General features: G+C 36.9%; 1 protein-coding gene across 3 annotated transcripts in view; it reads right to left on the reverse strand.

The window, feature by feature from the left end:
- The window catches only part of DPP10 (dipeptidyl peptidase like 10), a 1,373,984-nt gene that overhangs the window by 104,626 nt on the left and 1,254,307 nt on the right, over window positions 1-15,051 (reverse strand). For all 3 annotated transcript variants that reach the window (XM_082689264.1, XM_082689263.1, XM_082689265.1), the window contains exon 8: window positions 8,689-8,809. In XM_082689264.1, the coding sequence (XP_082545390.1) occupies window positions 8,689-8,809 (121 nt within the window). The remainder of the gene's footprint in view (window positions 1-8,688; window positions 8,810-15,051) is intronic.

Genomic DNA, 15,051 nt, shown 5'->3' on the forward strand with positions numbered 1-15,051 from the left:
AATATCTAAACAAGATCTGTTTTCTAAGACACACGGATAGGGGAGGAATAAATGGAGGTCTGGTTTATGGACAGGTCTGCATGATGTACTTGAAAACTCTGGAATTGGAAAGGCTCTGTACCACAATCTGAGCAATGGCATTAAAAGACTAAAGGAGGGGCGCCTGGGTGGCTCAGTGGGTTAAAGCCTCTGCCTTCGGCTCAGGTCATGATCTCAGGGTCCTGGGATCGAGCCCCGCGTCGGGCTCTCTGCTCAGCGGGAAGCCGGCTTTCCAACCCCCCTCTCTGCCTGCCTCTTTGCCTACTTGTGATCTCTGTCAGTGAAATAAATAAAATCTTAAAAAAAAAAAAAAGACTAAAGGAAACATAAACTCCTTCCCGTTGGCAGACTCTTGAACAAGATATGTTCTCTTCTACTTCTTGTGGAAGGAGAGCTGGCTTGAAGCACAGATCTACCCTGATTCATGCAGAGTAACTAATAAAAGACCTGATTAGGGTTATGGGAAGACAAAAAGACAAGGAGATTTAGGGAAAGATAACTGCATTGACTTATCAGGAGGGGTAAAAATGTAAAAATGTAAAAATATGAAGATATCAGTATCCTACTTAATACCCACAAGAACACATCCACAGCCGAGGAGGCTCTCAATAATCAGATGGACCGTATAACTACCGGGCGCATGTCCGTCTGCTTTGGCTCCCACCATTACCCGTCAATGATAGTGGCCGTCATTCAACTCTTGACGTGGTATGATTTCCCAGCAGGACCAGCTGGCTACCTGGTGGCAGGGAGATTACCTGGGAAGCATTCCATCAAGAAGGGGTAGCATTTTGTCTTTACAAGATAGACACAGGCTCTGTATAGCTATGCCTATGCTAATCATGGAATTGCAGAATAGCTTATCCATTACCACAATAATCTTCTCTTCCATCACCAGGAAACAGGAACTCTTTTACAGCAGAAAGAAGGGCAATTAGGCTCAGGCCATGAATTTCACTGTTTTTTTGTTTTGTTTTGTTTGTTTGGTTTTTTTAAGCTATATGTACCTGGTTTGATGGAAGTGTTAACTAGTCTTCTCTATCTCAGTCTTGGTGCTAAAACAATCCTGAAGTTGGGATGTCATCATAGAGCATACATATGTCCCTCTCTCATAGCCAGAAAGCAAAGATCTAGGAACTAAGGGTTAGAAGTATAGCATTCTCTATCACTATCACATCATTACCCCACTGGATATATTTTGTTTCTTGTCTTCATGATAAGGAGATCAATAGGTTTCTGAGTCCTAATACCTATGGCAGTGGGGGTTGCTTCCACCAAACAATATCTTAATACTCTTCCTCTGAACTGGAAGCTGAAATTTCCCCCCAATCATGTGGGACTCAATAGGACTGGGGATGGCAGGGGAACTTGACAGTGTTGTCTGATGATTAAGCTCATCTGCTAGGAAGAATATGTGTCTTCACTATATAACAGAAAGTAAAGAAGACTATCTGGACTCAGCAGATTCAGAAGTACTCCTTTGTCCAACTTGATCTCATTTTCCAATTCTACATTTCCACATTCCAATTTCCATTTCAGTGGAAAACTGAAAATGTAGCAACCTAATTAAGAAAAAGAGGAAAAGGAATAAGATTTGGCAGGGATAAAATTTTGGTTTGATCCACCACATAAATGACTCGTATAGTCAAAATACTGGCAGAAGAGAAAAATGAATAAGTAGTTCTCAGAGGGAGCTAGGATTACCAGTTAAGGCCAAATGATAACCTTATATCTTTTCTTGGGCACATTTCCCCCAAAACCTTATATGGAAAACATAAGTGCAGACTGGTACATAAAGTGGACTAATATCACTCTACAAAGAAACAGTAGCAAAGGGACACCTGGGTGGCTCAGTCATTAAGCATCTGCCTTCATCTCAGGTCATGATCCTGGTCCTGGGATCGAGCCCCACATCAGGCACCTTGCTGAGTGGGGAGTCTGCTTCTCCCTCTCCCATTCTTGCTGTATCTCTCTCTGTCAAATAAATAAATAAAATCCTAAAAAAAGAAACAACAGCAGATGGAACTTCATGTGTTCTTTCAAGGACACAAAGTTTTTATCTGAATAAATTATAACATCCCCATGATCTCTGAGCCTTTGTTGGCTGTCACCAATATGGAACCAGACAAATCAAACAAAGAGAATAAAGTTAGTGCATGGTATTTACTTTCTTGGTTCTTACACACTGGAAACATGTGAGTCTGGCTATGTTCCTCAACCAAAACTTACTGCTTCTATTACTTGAGAATCTATAGGATTCCCTCCTTTTAGGTTCTAGTAACAGAGCACTTACCCATCTCACTTCAGGTGATAAAATTTTGTATACTACTTTGAATGTGCCTTTTTTTCACAGTTGTAATCGTAACACTGATTTGTACAAGTTACTTACAATTCATATGAGGAGACACGAGTCAGTCATCCACATGACACAATGAGGGAAAAAATGCTAACTGCCAACTGAGTATAAACTCTTAACTCTTATGAGCCTTGAAGGTACAGAGAGATCAGATTGTCTTGTCTAAAATCAACACTCAGGTTTTCTAAAGAAATGGGTTCTATCCTAGATGCTGAAATATATCTGTGTCGGTACGTCCCAAGAATAAGAATGGCCCAGATCTGAGAGCACCATTCAATAGAAACTAGGTTTCATCTACTCTAATTTATTTTAGAGTGAACTATGCCTAGAGTTGTTCCTCACAAAAACACTAAAATAGCAAAGTAGTACACACAAAGATATGTGACTTCCTTCAGGTATAAAAATAAAGCTAACTGAAATGGGAAGAAAATAAATAAAAGAATCTTTAATATGCATCGGCTTAAGAGTGCTCTTAGATATGCACATACTTCTTTAATTGCAACTAGTAAGGACTCTTACTCATGGATTGAAACTTCCTGCGTTAATTATATTATTTACAAACAATGTATTTCTACAAATTGCATACCATTCCATCTCAATGAGGGATTGGTTTTTCTTTGTCTTTATTACAATGATTAGAAAATCTCACTGCAGAACAGATGGAGTTTTCAACACATGTTGTTTTATATCAAAGACACTTAAAAACATAGCCTCAACACAAAGTACTTCAGAAAACTAACTAATATATAATCATTGTGTTCAGATTAACATGCTATTCTGAAAAGTAAGCTAATTTTATCCATTTGTAGTTTATCAATTTAGACAGATAAGATTTCCCAAGTATGCTACTGCCAGCCAGATGGGTCTATGGTTCATTTTTTCCCTTTATTTTCGTTATCTCACTGTCAAGTTCCTTAAAAGAATTGTCTATATTCATAACCTTCTCACTTCTCATTAATACCTCTATCCACTGCAATCTTCCTTCTGGTACCACAAATGGACTGACTTTGCTCTTATCGATTTCTGGTAGCAAATCCAACAGTAACTATGGAATGCTTGACTTCCTGAGACTCAGCTTTATTATTCTATCTTCCTCTGGCTTCCACGGCTGCATCTCTGACTTTTTCTTTTATCTGTCATAGCCCAGTTTTACTGGGATTCAGTAAGTGCTTAATAAATAATTGCTGAATCAAAGAATGCATGAATGTGATTTCCTGTATCCAAGAGAAGACAGAAAAAAAGTGAAAATAGCCATTTTTGCATTCTTCTCAATCAATAACCAAAAAATTTAACAATCTTCATCTGTTGATAAGGATATTATTTATGCTATCAATTGTTTCTCTTTTTTATTCCTTTCATTCTTAAAGCTCAATGCAAATACCATTTCTTCCATGAAACCACTCTATATTCCCCCATTCCATTAGAATTAAACCTACTTATATTTCTAGTTGGTATGTGGACATGTAGTTCTATTTATATTTCTATTTACTATGCTCCAAATGATTCCTTATATAACACGTGTTTATAGTTTTTCACTCCACTAAGTTAGTAATGCCCACAACATGGAAACCCTATTCCTCTTCATATTGCTCTCAGATAATGCTGGAAAGATGTGTCTACTCGATAACTGTTGAACTGAATATCACTGAAGAATTCCTTAAAAACACATTTATAAATCATTTAGGCACATTAGTTCCACTATTTTATATGTTCAAATAACCTCAAGTGACACTCACTTTTTCATTTGCATAGATTTAGTACTTTATAGAAATTTTCCAAGTTGTAGACTTGGTAGCTGTGAACTTTACTTTGTTAGCAAAGAATTCATCTGATATTTTATTTAGTTGAGTTACTATGTTAAATGTGCCAATTTATATGAATAACATGAGATGCATTTTGTGTGAATTGTGTTTAAAATGTTTCATTTTGAGCATAATGTTTCATTTTTCTTCGGAACTTCACCAACTCTTTAAACCACATTTTATTTTATTTGCCTTTTCTTTCCATAGGAATTGAATGATACTTAAAAAAGGGACAAAGAGGCTTTAAAATAACACTTCAAGACTTTAAAACCTTGACATATGTGTCTGTGACTGGGATCAACAGCCACACTCACAGATTGGCCTGAACATAAAAAATTTAAGCCATGTCTTCAAATTTCTTTCACAAAAATATTTTATCTTTCCTGTGATTCATTCTCTAATCTTTTTTTCTATGATATTTACAAAAGGCAAATTTCAATTAAAGCCATTAAGTGAAAATGTTACATGTTCCTTCTTCAGTGTCCCACACATACTAATTCAGATTGTAATTCATATTTGTAAAGTAACAAGAAAGGACATCTCCACACTAGAGTATCGCACACATACTGTTGAAGGTCATATGCATTCTTAGATGTCACTGTGTTATGGTGAGTATACGGAAGGGAAAAGAGAAAATATGGGAGCTGTTGGTGTCTTGGAAAACCACAGTGGTAGTGGGAGACGAAGGTAACTGTGGGACTCTTGGCCCACAAGACCAAGCTGGGGATGACGGATGAGGGAAAAATCAGTGGCATCTGAATGGCCTAAATCCCTCTGTCAAACCTTAACACCGATTCCCTTGATACAGTCCCTTCTCTTGGAAATAAAGCAAGAATTGAGGTAAGTCTTTGGTCAAGAGGATTCAGAGTCTTTGGCTGAGGAAACAGACCTGTGAAATCTAATAGCTTAGGTCCACAACATGTGTCATTCCTTAGGAAATGATGAAAGGCACCGAATTCTAACAGGTAGAATAGACCAGGAATAAGTACTGGCTTTGAAAATACACATTCGCATGCCATCTTTGGCACTCGTAAGCTTTGAGGCCACGTCCAAATCACCTGTCCCCCCTGAGTCTTGGTTTCTTCAGTAAATGATTAAATATGCTAACATTGTGAGGATTCAATCACATAACACATTTGGAATTGGCTAGGATACCTACAACATAAGAGCCCAAAGGACTGAGTTTAATTTGAATGGCAAAACTGTAAGTTTTCCATTTCTCTTTTGGAAAGTGTCAGACCTACAGTATAATTGCAGAAGTTTTTGTCCTACATGTCCTACCTATTCCCCAACACAGTCAGTGTTCACTCTCCATAATATATAGAATTTTATTCTCTAATTAGGAAAATAACCATATTTGTCAGTCAATAGTCTTTAATTTCTCTTCTGACATTTTCCTTAGAAATGCAATGCCATAAATTATATAAAGCCTTATGTAAAAGAAAGAGGCCCAAGGCATGTTGTTCAGTTGTCCAGGCACTAGATTCTACATCGAGTTAACTTAAAAGTTCTACCATGTTAATGATCACATTTTGTTACCCAAGGTAGCATGCCGGCACACTGCGAAGCACCAGTGTTCCCACTAAATTATTCCTTCCCTCCCTGAAGCCCACTACTCTTATAATTGCTTGCTCGCTGTGCCTACAACCACTATTTACGAGTGATCCAAACAGAAGCCAAAGAATCATTGACTTCTTTTCACCCACCCCATCCATTTAACCACAAAGATCTGTTTTACTGCCTCATCAACTTTAAAATCTTCTCTCCTTCTTACAGCTTTAACCTTACTAATATTGCTCATTATCTTTCAACAGAACACAGAAAAAGCCTGCCAGCTTCTCATTGGCTCTTTCTGCTATTCAATCCTAGTTTTATACTGTAGTCAAAATGATCTATTTATATGGAAGATATAATACTGACACTCCCTTACTTAAAAAGCTCTATTAGTTACCCCGTTTACTAGTGGAAAAATAATTGAAATCCCAGATTATTTTTAGGGTCACTATCCCTTGGTATTTGCTGCCCTCCTTTTACTCAAATTTTATGCCCCAATAATACCAAGCAGATTTTAGTTCCCAAGGCACACACCGTGCTATTTAACATTGCTATGCTTTTGCAAGCTTTTAACTCTTGCATAGATTTCCTTACCTAAGTTCTTATCCTTCCTTTCATAAAGTTTTTATTTAAATTCTGGCTGGTTAACATACAGTGCACTAGTAGTTTCAGGTATACAATATAGTAATTCAACATTTCAGTACAGCACCCAGTGCTCATCAAAAGTGCCCTCCTTAATCCCCGTCCCATATTTAACACATTCCTCTACCCACCTCCCCTCAGGTAACTATAAGATTGTTATCTATGGTTAAGAGTATGTTTCTTGGTTTCTCTCTTTCCCTCTTTTTTTTTTTTTTCCTCATTTGTTAAATTCCATATGAGTGAAATAATATATTTCTCTTTCTTGACTGACTTACTTCACTTAGCATAATACTCTCTACCTCCATCCATGTCTCTGCAAATGGCAAAATTTGCTATTTTTTTATGGCTGAGTAATAGCCCATTGGATATATATGTCACATCTTCTTTATCCATTCATCACTTAATGGACGCTTGGACTCTTTCCTGCTGAGTTTCTTCTTACATTTCTTTTTTTTTTTTTTTTTTAAAGATTTTATTTATTTATTTGACAGACAGAGATCACAAGTAGGCAGAGAGACAGGCAGAGAGAGGGGAGGAAGCAGGCTCCCTGCTGAGCAGAGAGCCCCATGTGGGGCTCGATCCCAGGACCCTGAGATCATGACCTGAGCTGAAGGCAGAGGCTTTAACCCACTGAGCCACCCAGGCGCCCTCTTCTTATATTTCTTAATCTTTCAGGCTCAACTCAGAGAGTTTCTCCTTTAGGAAAATGTTTGTAAATCCCCAGAATGGGCTAGCTTTCTTTTGTTCTTTCATAGAATCCTGTGTTTCCTTTGATTTAACTGCTTGTCACACTGCAGTGACATGGTTTCTTCACCGGTCAGGGTCTCACAGAGCGCCGACAATGGTTTGAAGATGAAGGGCATCTCACCCAGCTCTTCTAAATCAGAGATAACTGAGTTCTTGCTACCTCGATTCTTGGAACCACCAAGTTTCAAGTTTGTCCTCCACCTATCTTTTAATTCACTGGGCCATCTCACACTCTAAAAATTTATACTTTTGCAATAAAGAAGCCAGAGTCAGCTTCTGATACTCTGAATCGAAGAACCCTATTTATCACTTTGTGAATTTGAATTTTTAAAAAATTCAGAGCGTAATTATTTTTTATATTTCCAAAGTAATTCTTACTACTCCTCTCAGAATTAACTGTGGCCTCTAAAATAATTTATTATTTGATGCTGGCATATATACAAAAATATATTGTAAATATACATGTACATATATGCATACAAATCTCAAAGGCACAGTGTCTCTTCATTAATAAAATAGCTCCACCCAGCAGAATGTTTCTCATAACGGGAAGTACTTTGTTTTGTACCTTATTATATCTATTATAGGTATCTACATTATATCTGTTATAATAGATATTATATCTATTATATCTCAGCACCCTTCCAAATAATTAGAACATAACGTAAGTCTTTAATAATATCTGTTTAATGATAGAATGGATGAATAACTGAAGGAGCTAGGTGGTTTACTTTTCTTACAGACTTAAGAATATGGAGTCTGATGTGGAAGATTGCATTTGCCAATATTGCTCAAGAAATAAAATTTATTTTCTAGATGATTCTTCCTTTATAATTTCTAATCAAACATGACTACCTTGCTTTAAATCTAGATGCACTTTGCCAAGATCAGTTGCAGAGTCTGAAACTTAGGTATTAACCTCAAGCCTTGAGACTTCCTGAGGAAATCTGTACCCCTAACCCAGCTGACAACTGGTGCATGATCAAACAGGATAGAGGGTTTTATTACCTGATTTCCTTCTTATATTCTCAACTATCATGAAAACTTGGTTCAGTAATTATTACAAATGACCCTTTAGGTGGGTTTTATTTTGTTCCCCATGCGATGGCTTTTAAATAATGACAGACTGTTTTTAATGAGAATGACTAAAAACAAGTGTTTTTCATGCACTTTTCGAGCAGTAAAGATTTTTGTTTCTCCTTTCCCATAGTCAGAAAAATTCAGCATCTAATTCCAGAGCGACATAAAATGATTATTCACTTTCATTAGTTAAGCATCACCAAAATCAAATCTCTCTAGCCTGAACAAAATATATGTGTACGTATCTGTATACACACACACACACACACCCTTCAAATGTAGTATCTGTGAATCACAACCAGTCAAAATATAAGCACATGCAAAGACATGAAAGCATGAAGGCAAATTTGAGCGGAAATAAGAGGAAATGGAGCTATAAGTATTGTTATAGAATGAACAGATTTCTCTCAGATTTTGTATAAAAATATGTTGTTTGTGTTCTTTTGAAACTAAATCTATTCGACTCACCTTCATATAACCAGTCAGCAATCCCATTAAAGATAATTCCTTCTTTTCCAGAAGATGTCAGTCGCAATGAACTGCTCTTTATATCAGGTTGATAGTAGATATTATTCTCAAAAATATAAATCTGGATCCAGAAACATAAAAGACCCAAAAATGCAATATATTAGGAAGCTTTTTAAATACCTTCATACTATAGATTAATAGCTGAAGCACTAAGTGTTGTATTATTTGCCTGCTTTCAATTTGTGTTTGTTTAATACACACATTTGCATTGCTTTCAATTATTAATGGCAGTTTCCTTGCTTATCATATCAATATCAAATTGTCATTTAGAAATTACACAGTACCACTATTGAAGCATTTAAATCCATATTTTCAACAACAATTTTTCATCCATTTAATCTCTTTTCTACCACAAAATTGAGTTTGGGTTTGAGATAACACTTTGCATAAAGAGACTGAAAAACTAAAATAGATGCCATTTTAGTAATAGCCAACTACTTAAAAGCCTCAATTTGGGGTCTTTAACTTTTACAAAAATGGATTTGGTCATCAATAAAATAACCTCTAGATAATTTTTTTTTAAAGGTTTTATTTATTCATTAGACACAGAGAGAGAGCACACACAAGCAGGGGGAGGGGCAAGCAGAGGGAGAGGGAGAAGCTGGTTCCCCTCTGAGCAAGAAGCCTGATGCAGGGCTCAATCTCAGGATCCTGGGATCATGACAAGAGCTAAAGGCAGATACCCAACCAACTAAGCCACACAGGTGCCCCTCTAGAGAATATTTCTACTTCCACCCAGCTTGACTCACATATTTTGATGAAAGAAAAGGATGGCAAAATTCCTTTGAATTTATAAACGGGACACACCCTGCTATGCACCACTCCTCCCTGGCAATTCTTTTCCTAAATAGCTCACTAGTGATAATGGCCATGTGCTTCAGAGTTCAAGAGAGAGTTTTAATTTGAACCATATCACAAAGTCTTCCAAAATAATATCATCAACACCAGCCCCCACAATAGGAACAACAGAAATTTAACAGGGTCTGTCCACACAAAATAGAATTCAGGATAAAATTATCAGTAATCCATGTGCAAATATTTTTAATACCAAAAATTTTAAACTGCTGGTCTGGATAATAATACCTTCAGAGAACCATGTTTCATCCACATGTTGGGGAAACAGAATATTACCTAATGGAAGCCATACTGAACATTTTACTAGAAAGGTAGAAGACAGTTAGAGCCCTTTGTTCAGCATGTTACAGAAACATTACATAACAGTGAACAGAGCAAACACCAGAACTCCTGATATAATCCTCTACTTATGAGATCCTAGATTTTAAATCTTGGTGTGCAAAATGATGCAAGCAATCTTAATATCCAGAAAATTTCATTGACATTCTACTTTGAGTCTGGTGATTTGGCAAGTATACAAGTGAGTGGGTCTAATTATCATTTCACCACTGCATGTCATTTATATTACAGGTGGGAATGCCAAAATAAGATGAAGAATTTTTCAGGGGTGAGGGTAGGGAGAAAGAAAGATACATTAGGGTGTTCAAAAGAGAGGGCTATATCATGAGGAAACCTATATTTAAAATGCAAGTGACTTAGATAATCTTCTGAGCCTTTTTAAACTCAGTCCTCTCCTTTTTAAAATGTGGATAAGTCTCACACGTGCCTTACAGTCTCACACCTTCTGTGAAGCATACATGACATGATGAATGTAGAGCATGTAATACATGTGACTTTGCCTAGAAACGGCTAATTTGGTTCAAAATCCTAAGCTTTGAGGAGGCTACAAATTCTATATCAAAATAAAATTTCTACAGCTTAAGTCAAACTGTAAATTATCCCAAACCATTGACCAGCATTACATTATTATGTCAGTAAAATATGGACCAGGAGCAGCAGGACTAAGAGTGGAAAGAGGGGAAGTGATAACAAATGGTATTTACTGCTTTCATTTCATTTAGAAAGTTTTCAAGTGATGATGGGAAATAAGAAATAAGGTTATTATTGAAACTCTGTGGGTCCTACTTAGCTGAAAGTTTGAAAACTATTATCTCAGGTGTCTGAAAACTAGATGAAAGTTAGCTTTAATGACTTTCACAGCCCCTTATAATGAAAAAAAAATCACTTTATTCTAGCCATCTAACGCTTGAGCTTTACATCACTACCTCCTTTTGCCTTTCACAAATAGTATGTGAACCAGGCTCACAAAATCTTCCTTACTTGGAAGGGATCCCCTTTTTGTACCGAACCTTCTCCTTAGGACTTGGGAGCAACAATGGTTCAGATCACCCACACTCGTGCTACCTAAGCACATGAGGCTATTTTTCAGAGTAGAGGTGACTTAGTCCAGAGTAAGATAGTTCCAGATCCTCAGCTTTCTGAAAGGAATAAACTCTAAGTCAAAACAATTGATAAAACCTCCACGATTTCAGCAGATGTATAAATTATCCAAAACCATTGACCAGTAATTACATTTATATTTGAAGAACAGATTGGATGATATTCAGAATCCATATGAAACTGACATCTGCTTCAATGTAAAAGAACAAGCAATATGGAATCAGAATTTTAATGCCATTTGCTGAAAGCTGCAATGCTAAGGGATGCCCACAAGATCTTTTTTCTAAGGACAAAAAGTTAGCCACTGCCTTCAGGAAAATGTACATTTATAATCTTCTAATCTGTTTTCTTTTTTTACAGATTTTATTTATTTATTTGAGAGAGAGTGAGCAAAAGGGGGGAGAGAGGGAGAGAGGGTGAGAGAGAGAGAGAGCACAAGCAGAGAGGGAGATGGAGACGCAGACTCCCTGCTGAGCAGAGACCTCCCCCCCACACTGGGCATGATAACCAGGACCCTGGGGTCATGACCTGAGCTGAAAGCAGACACTTAACCAACTGAGCCACAGGCACCTCTTCTAACTTCTTTTAAATAGCCAAAGGTTTTTCTTGGATTATACTACTTTCAAATAATAATCACAAACTTTAACTACTAGCTTAACAATTTGAGAGGTGCAGATATTCACAGGTACTACCAGGGCACTCCGATAAAATTAAACTGGATCCAAATGTCAATCATCAAGGGCAGCTACCAGATTTAAATCATATTGAAAATATGACAAACACTAACGCCATTTATCCTAATGTTATTGACTAAGATGTCATAATATTTTTGATGCCATTAATCAATTCCTTCAATAAGCCACCTAAACAGTATAAAAAATAGGAATGGAGAGCTATCTGACCATGTTACACTTCAATTTAGATAGCAAGTCAACAGAGTCGCGCAGCGGAAGCGTGCTGGGCCCATAGATAGCAAGTCAACAACCCAGTTCTTCAAAATCAATGGTCTTAATACACTTAAAAAAATATTCAAAATTGGTGAAGTTGCCAGAAGGGAATAGGAAGGCAACTGAAGTACTTTGTGCTGAATCATGATAAGTTAAGAAACGTAGTAAATGTTCTAAGAAATTAATCAGTGTGTTAGTTGATACTGGTCATTACCAAGTGATTGGACATAGCAGCATCACTTCTGTGGATGAGTTTATAATGGCCAAATATTCACCTTTTCTTCCCACTGCCACAACCACTGGGGATGCGTATGATGGTGGATCCCTCCGAAGCCTGGATTGCTGGGTGAAGAGGCGTGGAGCAAATTCCCTCCCCATCACTAGCCAACTTCTAATGGACACATAGCAAGAAATGAACATCTGATGGTAAAAGTCATTAAGATTTTGGAACTGAGAATAATTACAGTGTAAATTAGCCTACTGTGACTGGTTCAACCAGAGACAATGCCTCATAATGGCAGACTCTTGTGAACTTTTAAACAGCTTAAAAAAAAAAAATCAGCAAAATAAAACGAGAATTGAAAATTGGACCTATTTTTCATGAAGTACTACTGAAAAGCTATTCCATCTTCACTGATCTTCATAATTTTATACTAGAAAACCGAAGAAGTCAAAAATCCCCAGTCACTGTAATGGTATTAGAGGATCTGTAATTCTAGTTGGGATAGTATTTGGGTTGTTTTCTATTGTGACTTGCTCTCTGGGGGCAGAGGAGAGAAGGTCATTAAGAAATTATCTCAGATAACAGATATTGCTGGCAGGGATAGAGTGAGAGGAGTCCTTTCCAATGTTGATTATGAAAACAAAGTAGTATGCCCAAATGTGAAAGCTATATGGCAACTGAAAACAAAACACAGTCTATCTCAGCAATCCCAAACCTGGGACCTCATCTTGTAAGGGGCCGGGGAAGCACCAACATACAGAAAATGTTAATACATGATATTTATTTCCACGTTGTCTATGACGGCCAAAGAGAAGAGTCAAAAGGAAAACCCATCAACGTGAATGCCTGACTGGATTACGATTCACCTGCATCATGATGTAACATTTAGGCTTTGTGGAAAACAAAGTAGTGTGCATGAATTGACATGGAGGAGTTTCACTGAGATATTGTCTAGGAACAAAAGACACAAAACAAAAAAAAAAAAATTCATGTACTAAATAATAACAATACCAATACAAACTTATACTAGCAGGAATCTCACCTAACAGATATACATGGCCACTGTCTGTTGGTACTCAGCTCCATGCCGTCCCTATACAGTCTTTGACTAATGTGGGCAAGTAGAAGCCCAAAATTCACATTTCCCAGACCTTCTTGTAGACTAGTCTCAACTTGTTTGCTAGAAGTGTTCTAGTTATTTTCTGCAAAAAGGAGAGAGCTGGTAGTTAGGAATTAAGGACATTTGCCTTTGGCAGTTGGTCTAGCCTGCTGCAGCAGTGGTTCAGGGACTGTTATAAACATATTTATGTATAAAACCATGAAGAAATTGGTATTATGCATATATACAAATGTATACATTCACAGAAATATATGTATGTATGACTGTGACTCTGGAAGGATATATGCCAGTCTGTTAATATGCATGTATATGTTGGAAGGTGGATATACAGTGAGAGAGAGGAATAAAAAACAGGTAATCAAACAGAAAAGACTAGGAAAATACACTAAAAACACTTGATTTGTACACATACGTAAATTACACAGGTTAGGGTAATATATAAAGTACCAATAATTCAGTGATAATAAAAAATAGTGACAGTAATATAGAAGTTAGTCTGACATGTAGGCTGCATGAACAGTAGGTAATTCTTTTTATTATTTTTAAAAATTTGAAAGTAATGATAAAGGGTATCTTCTTTACCTAGAGTAAGGTTTTCCAACCTACTGACATTGAGGACTAGATATTTCTTGGTTGTGGAAGACCACCCTGACATTGTGGGATGACTGTCAGCATCCCTTACTTCTACATACAGGATGCCAATGGCAGCCCCTTCTCTCATTTGTGACAATCAAAAAGGTCTCTAGACTACCCAATGTCCCCTGGAGGGAAAAGGCAAAATCACTTCCAGTTGGGAAGCCATTCATTTTGAGATAAGTTGTTTTTTTTTTTTTTTTTTTTTTTTTTCATTGTGTTATGTTAGTCACCCTAAAATACATCATTAGTTCTTGATGCAGTGCTCCAAGATTCATTGTTTATGTACAACACTCAGTGCTCCATGCAATACATGCCCTCCTTAATACCCACCACCAGGCTCACCCTTGAGGTAAGTCTTTTGCATGTGTATGCTCCATAAATGAAATAACTTAGTTTAATTCTCAAACCTTTAAAAGCCAATTTGCAATTTGTTGTTCAAAAGTACTCTGCTAAGTGTGCCTGGGCTATAAAGATTTTAATGTATAATCTCCATCTACAAGAAGATTATAATTCTATGTGAGAGATAGGCAGGTAAACTCTGAAAATCCAATGAAGAAAAAATACAGATTACAAGGCTTAGCTGTGAGTGGCAGAGGTCAGGTCGGGGGAGTGATTCATGAACATAATTTATGAGATACTGTATTTAAATTATGCCAGAAAGGACAAGGAATGATTTCAAGGGATACGGAAGGTAGAGAAGATGAAATGCCAGGCTAAGGGAACAGAATGAGTGAAATCCAAAGCGGAACAACTATGGAACTATTAGAAGAATTGTACCTTAAGATTCAGGAACAAGCCTCTATGTACTTATGACTGTCTAAAAGTTAAGATGGTGGCCAACCACAGAGCAGCTTGGATTCTAGATCAAATGGCTCTAATCTTATTTTTTTTCCATAATTGACAGCTGCTAAGTTGTTTATGAGCAGGTGAGTAATTAAGAAAATAATTGGTGGCAATAAATGAATGGAAGGTGGAAATGGGAGGTAGCTGGCAGGACGATTCAAATAATCTGCTTAATAGGGACAATAATTGTAAAAATGGAGTCATTAATCCCAATATGACTTCTTGCTTATGTCTAAAAC

Source organism: Mustela nivalis (genome assembly GCF_964662115.1).
Source record: "Mustela nivalis genome assembly, chromosome: 11".
NCBI lineage: Eukaryota > Metazoa > Chordata > Mammalia > Carnivora > Mustelidae > Mustela > Mustela nivalis.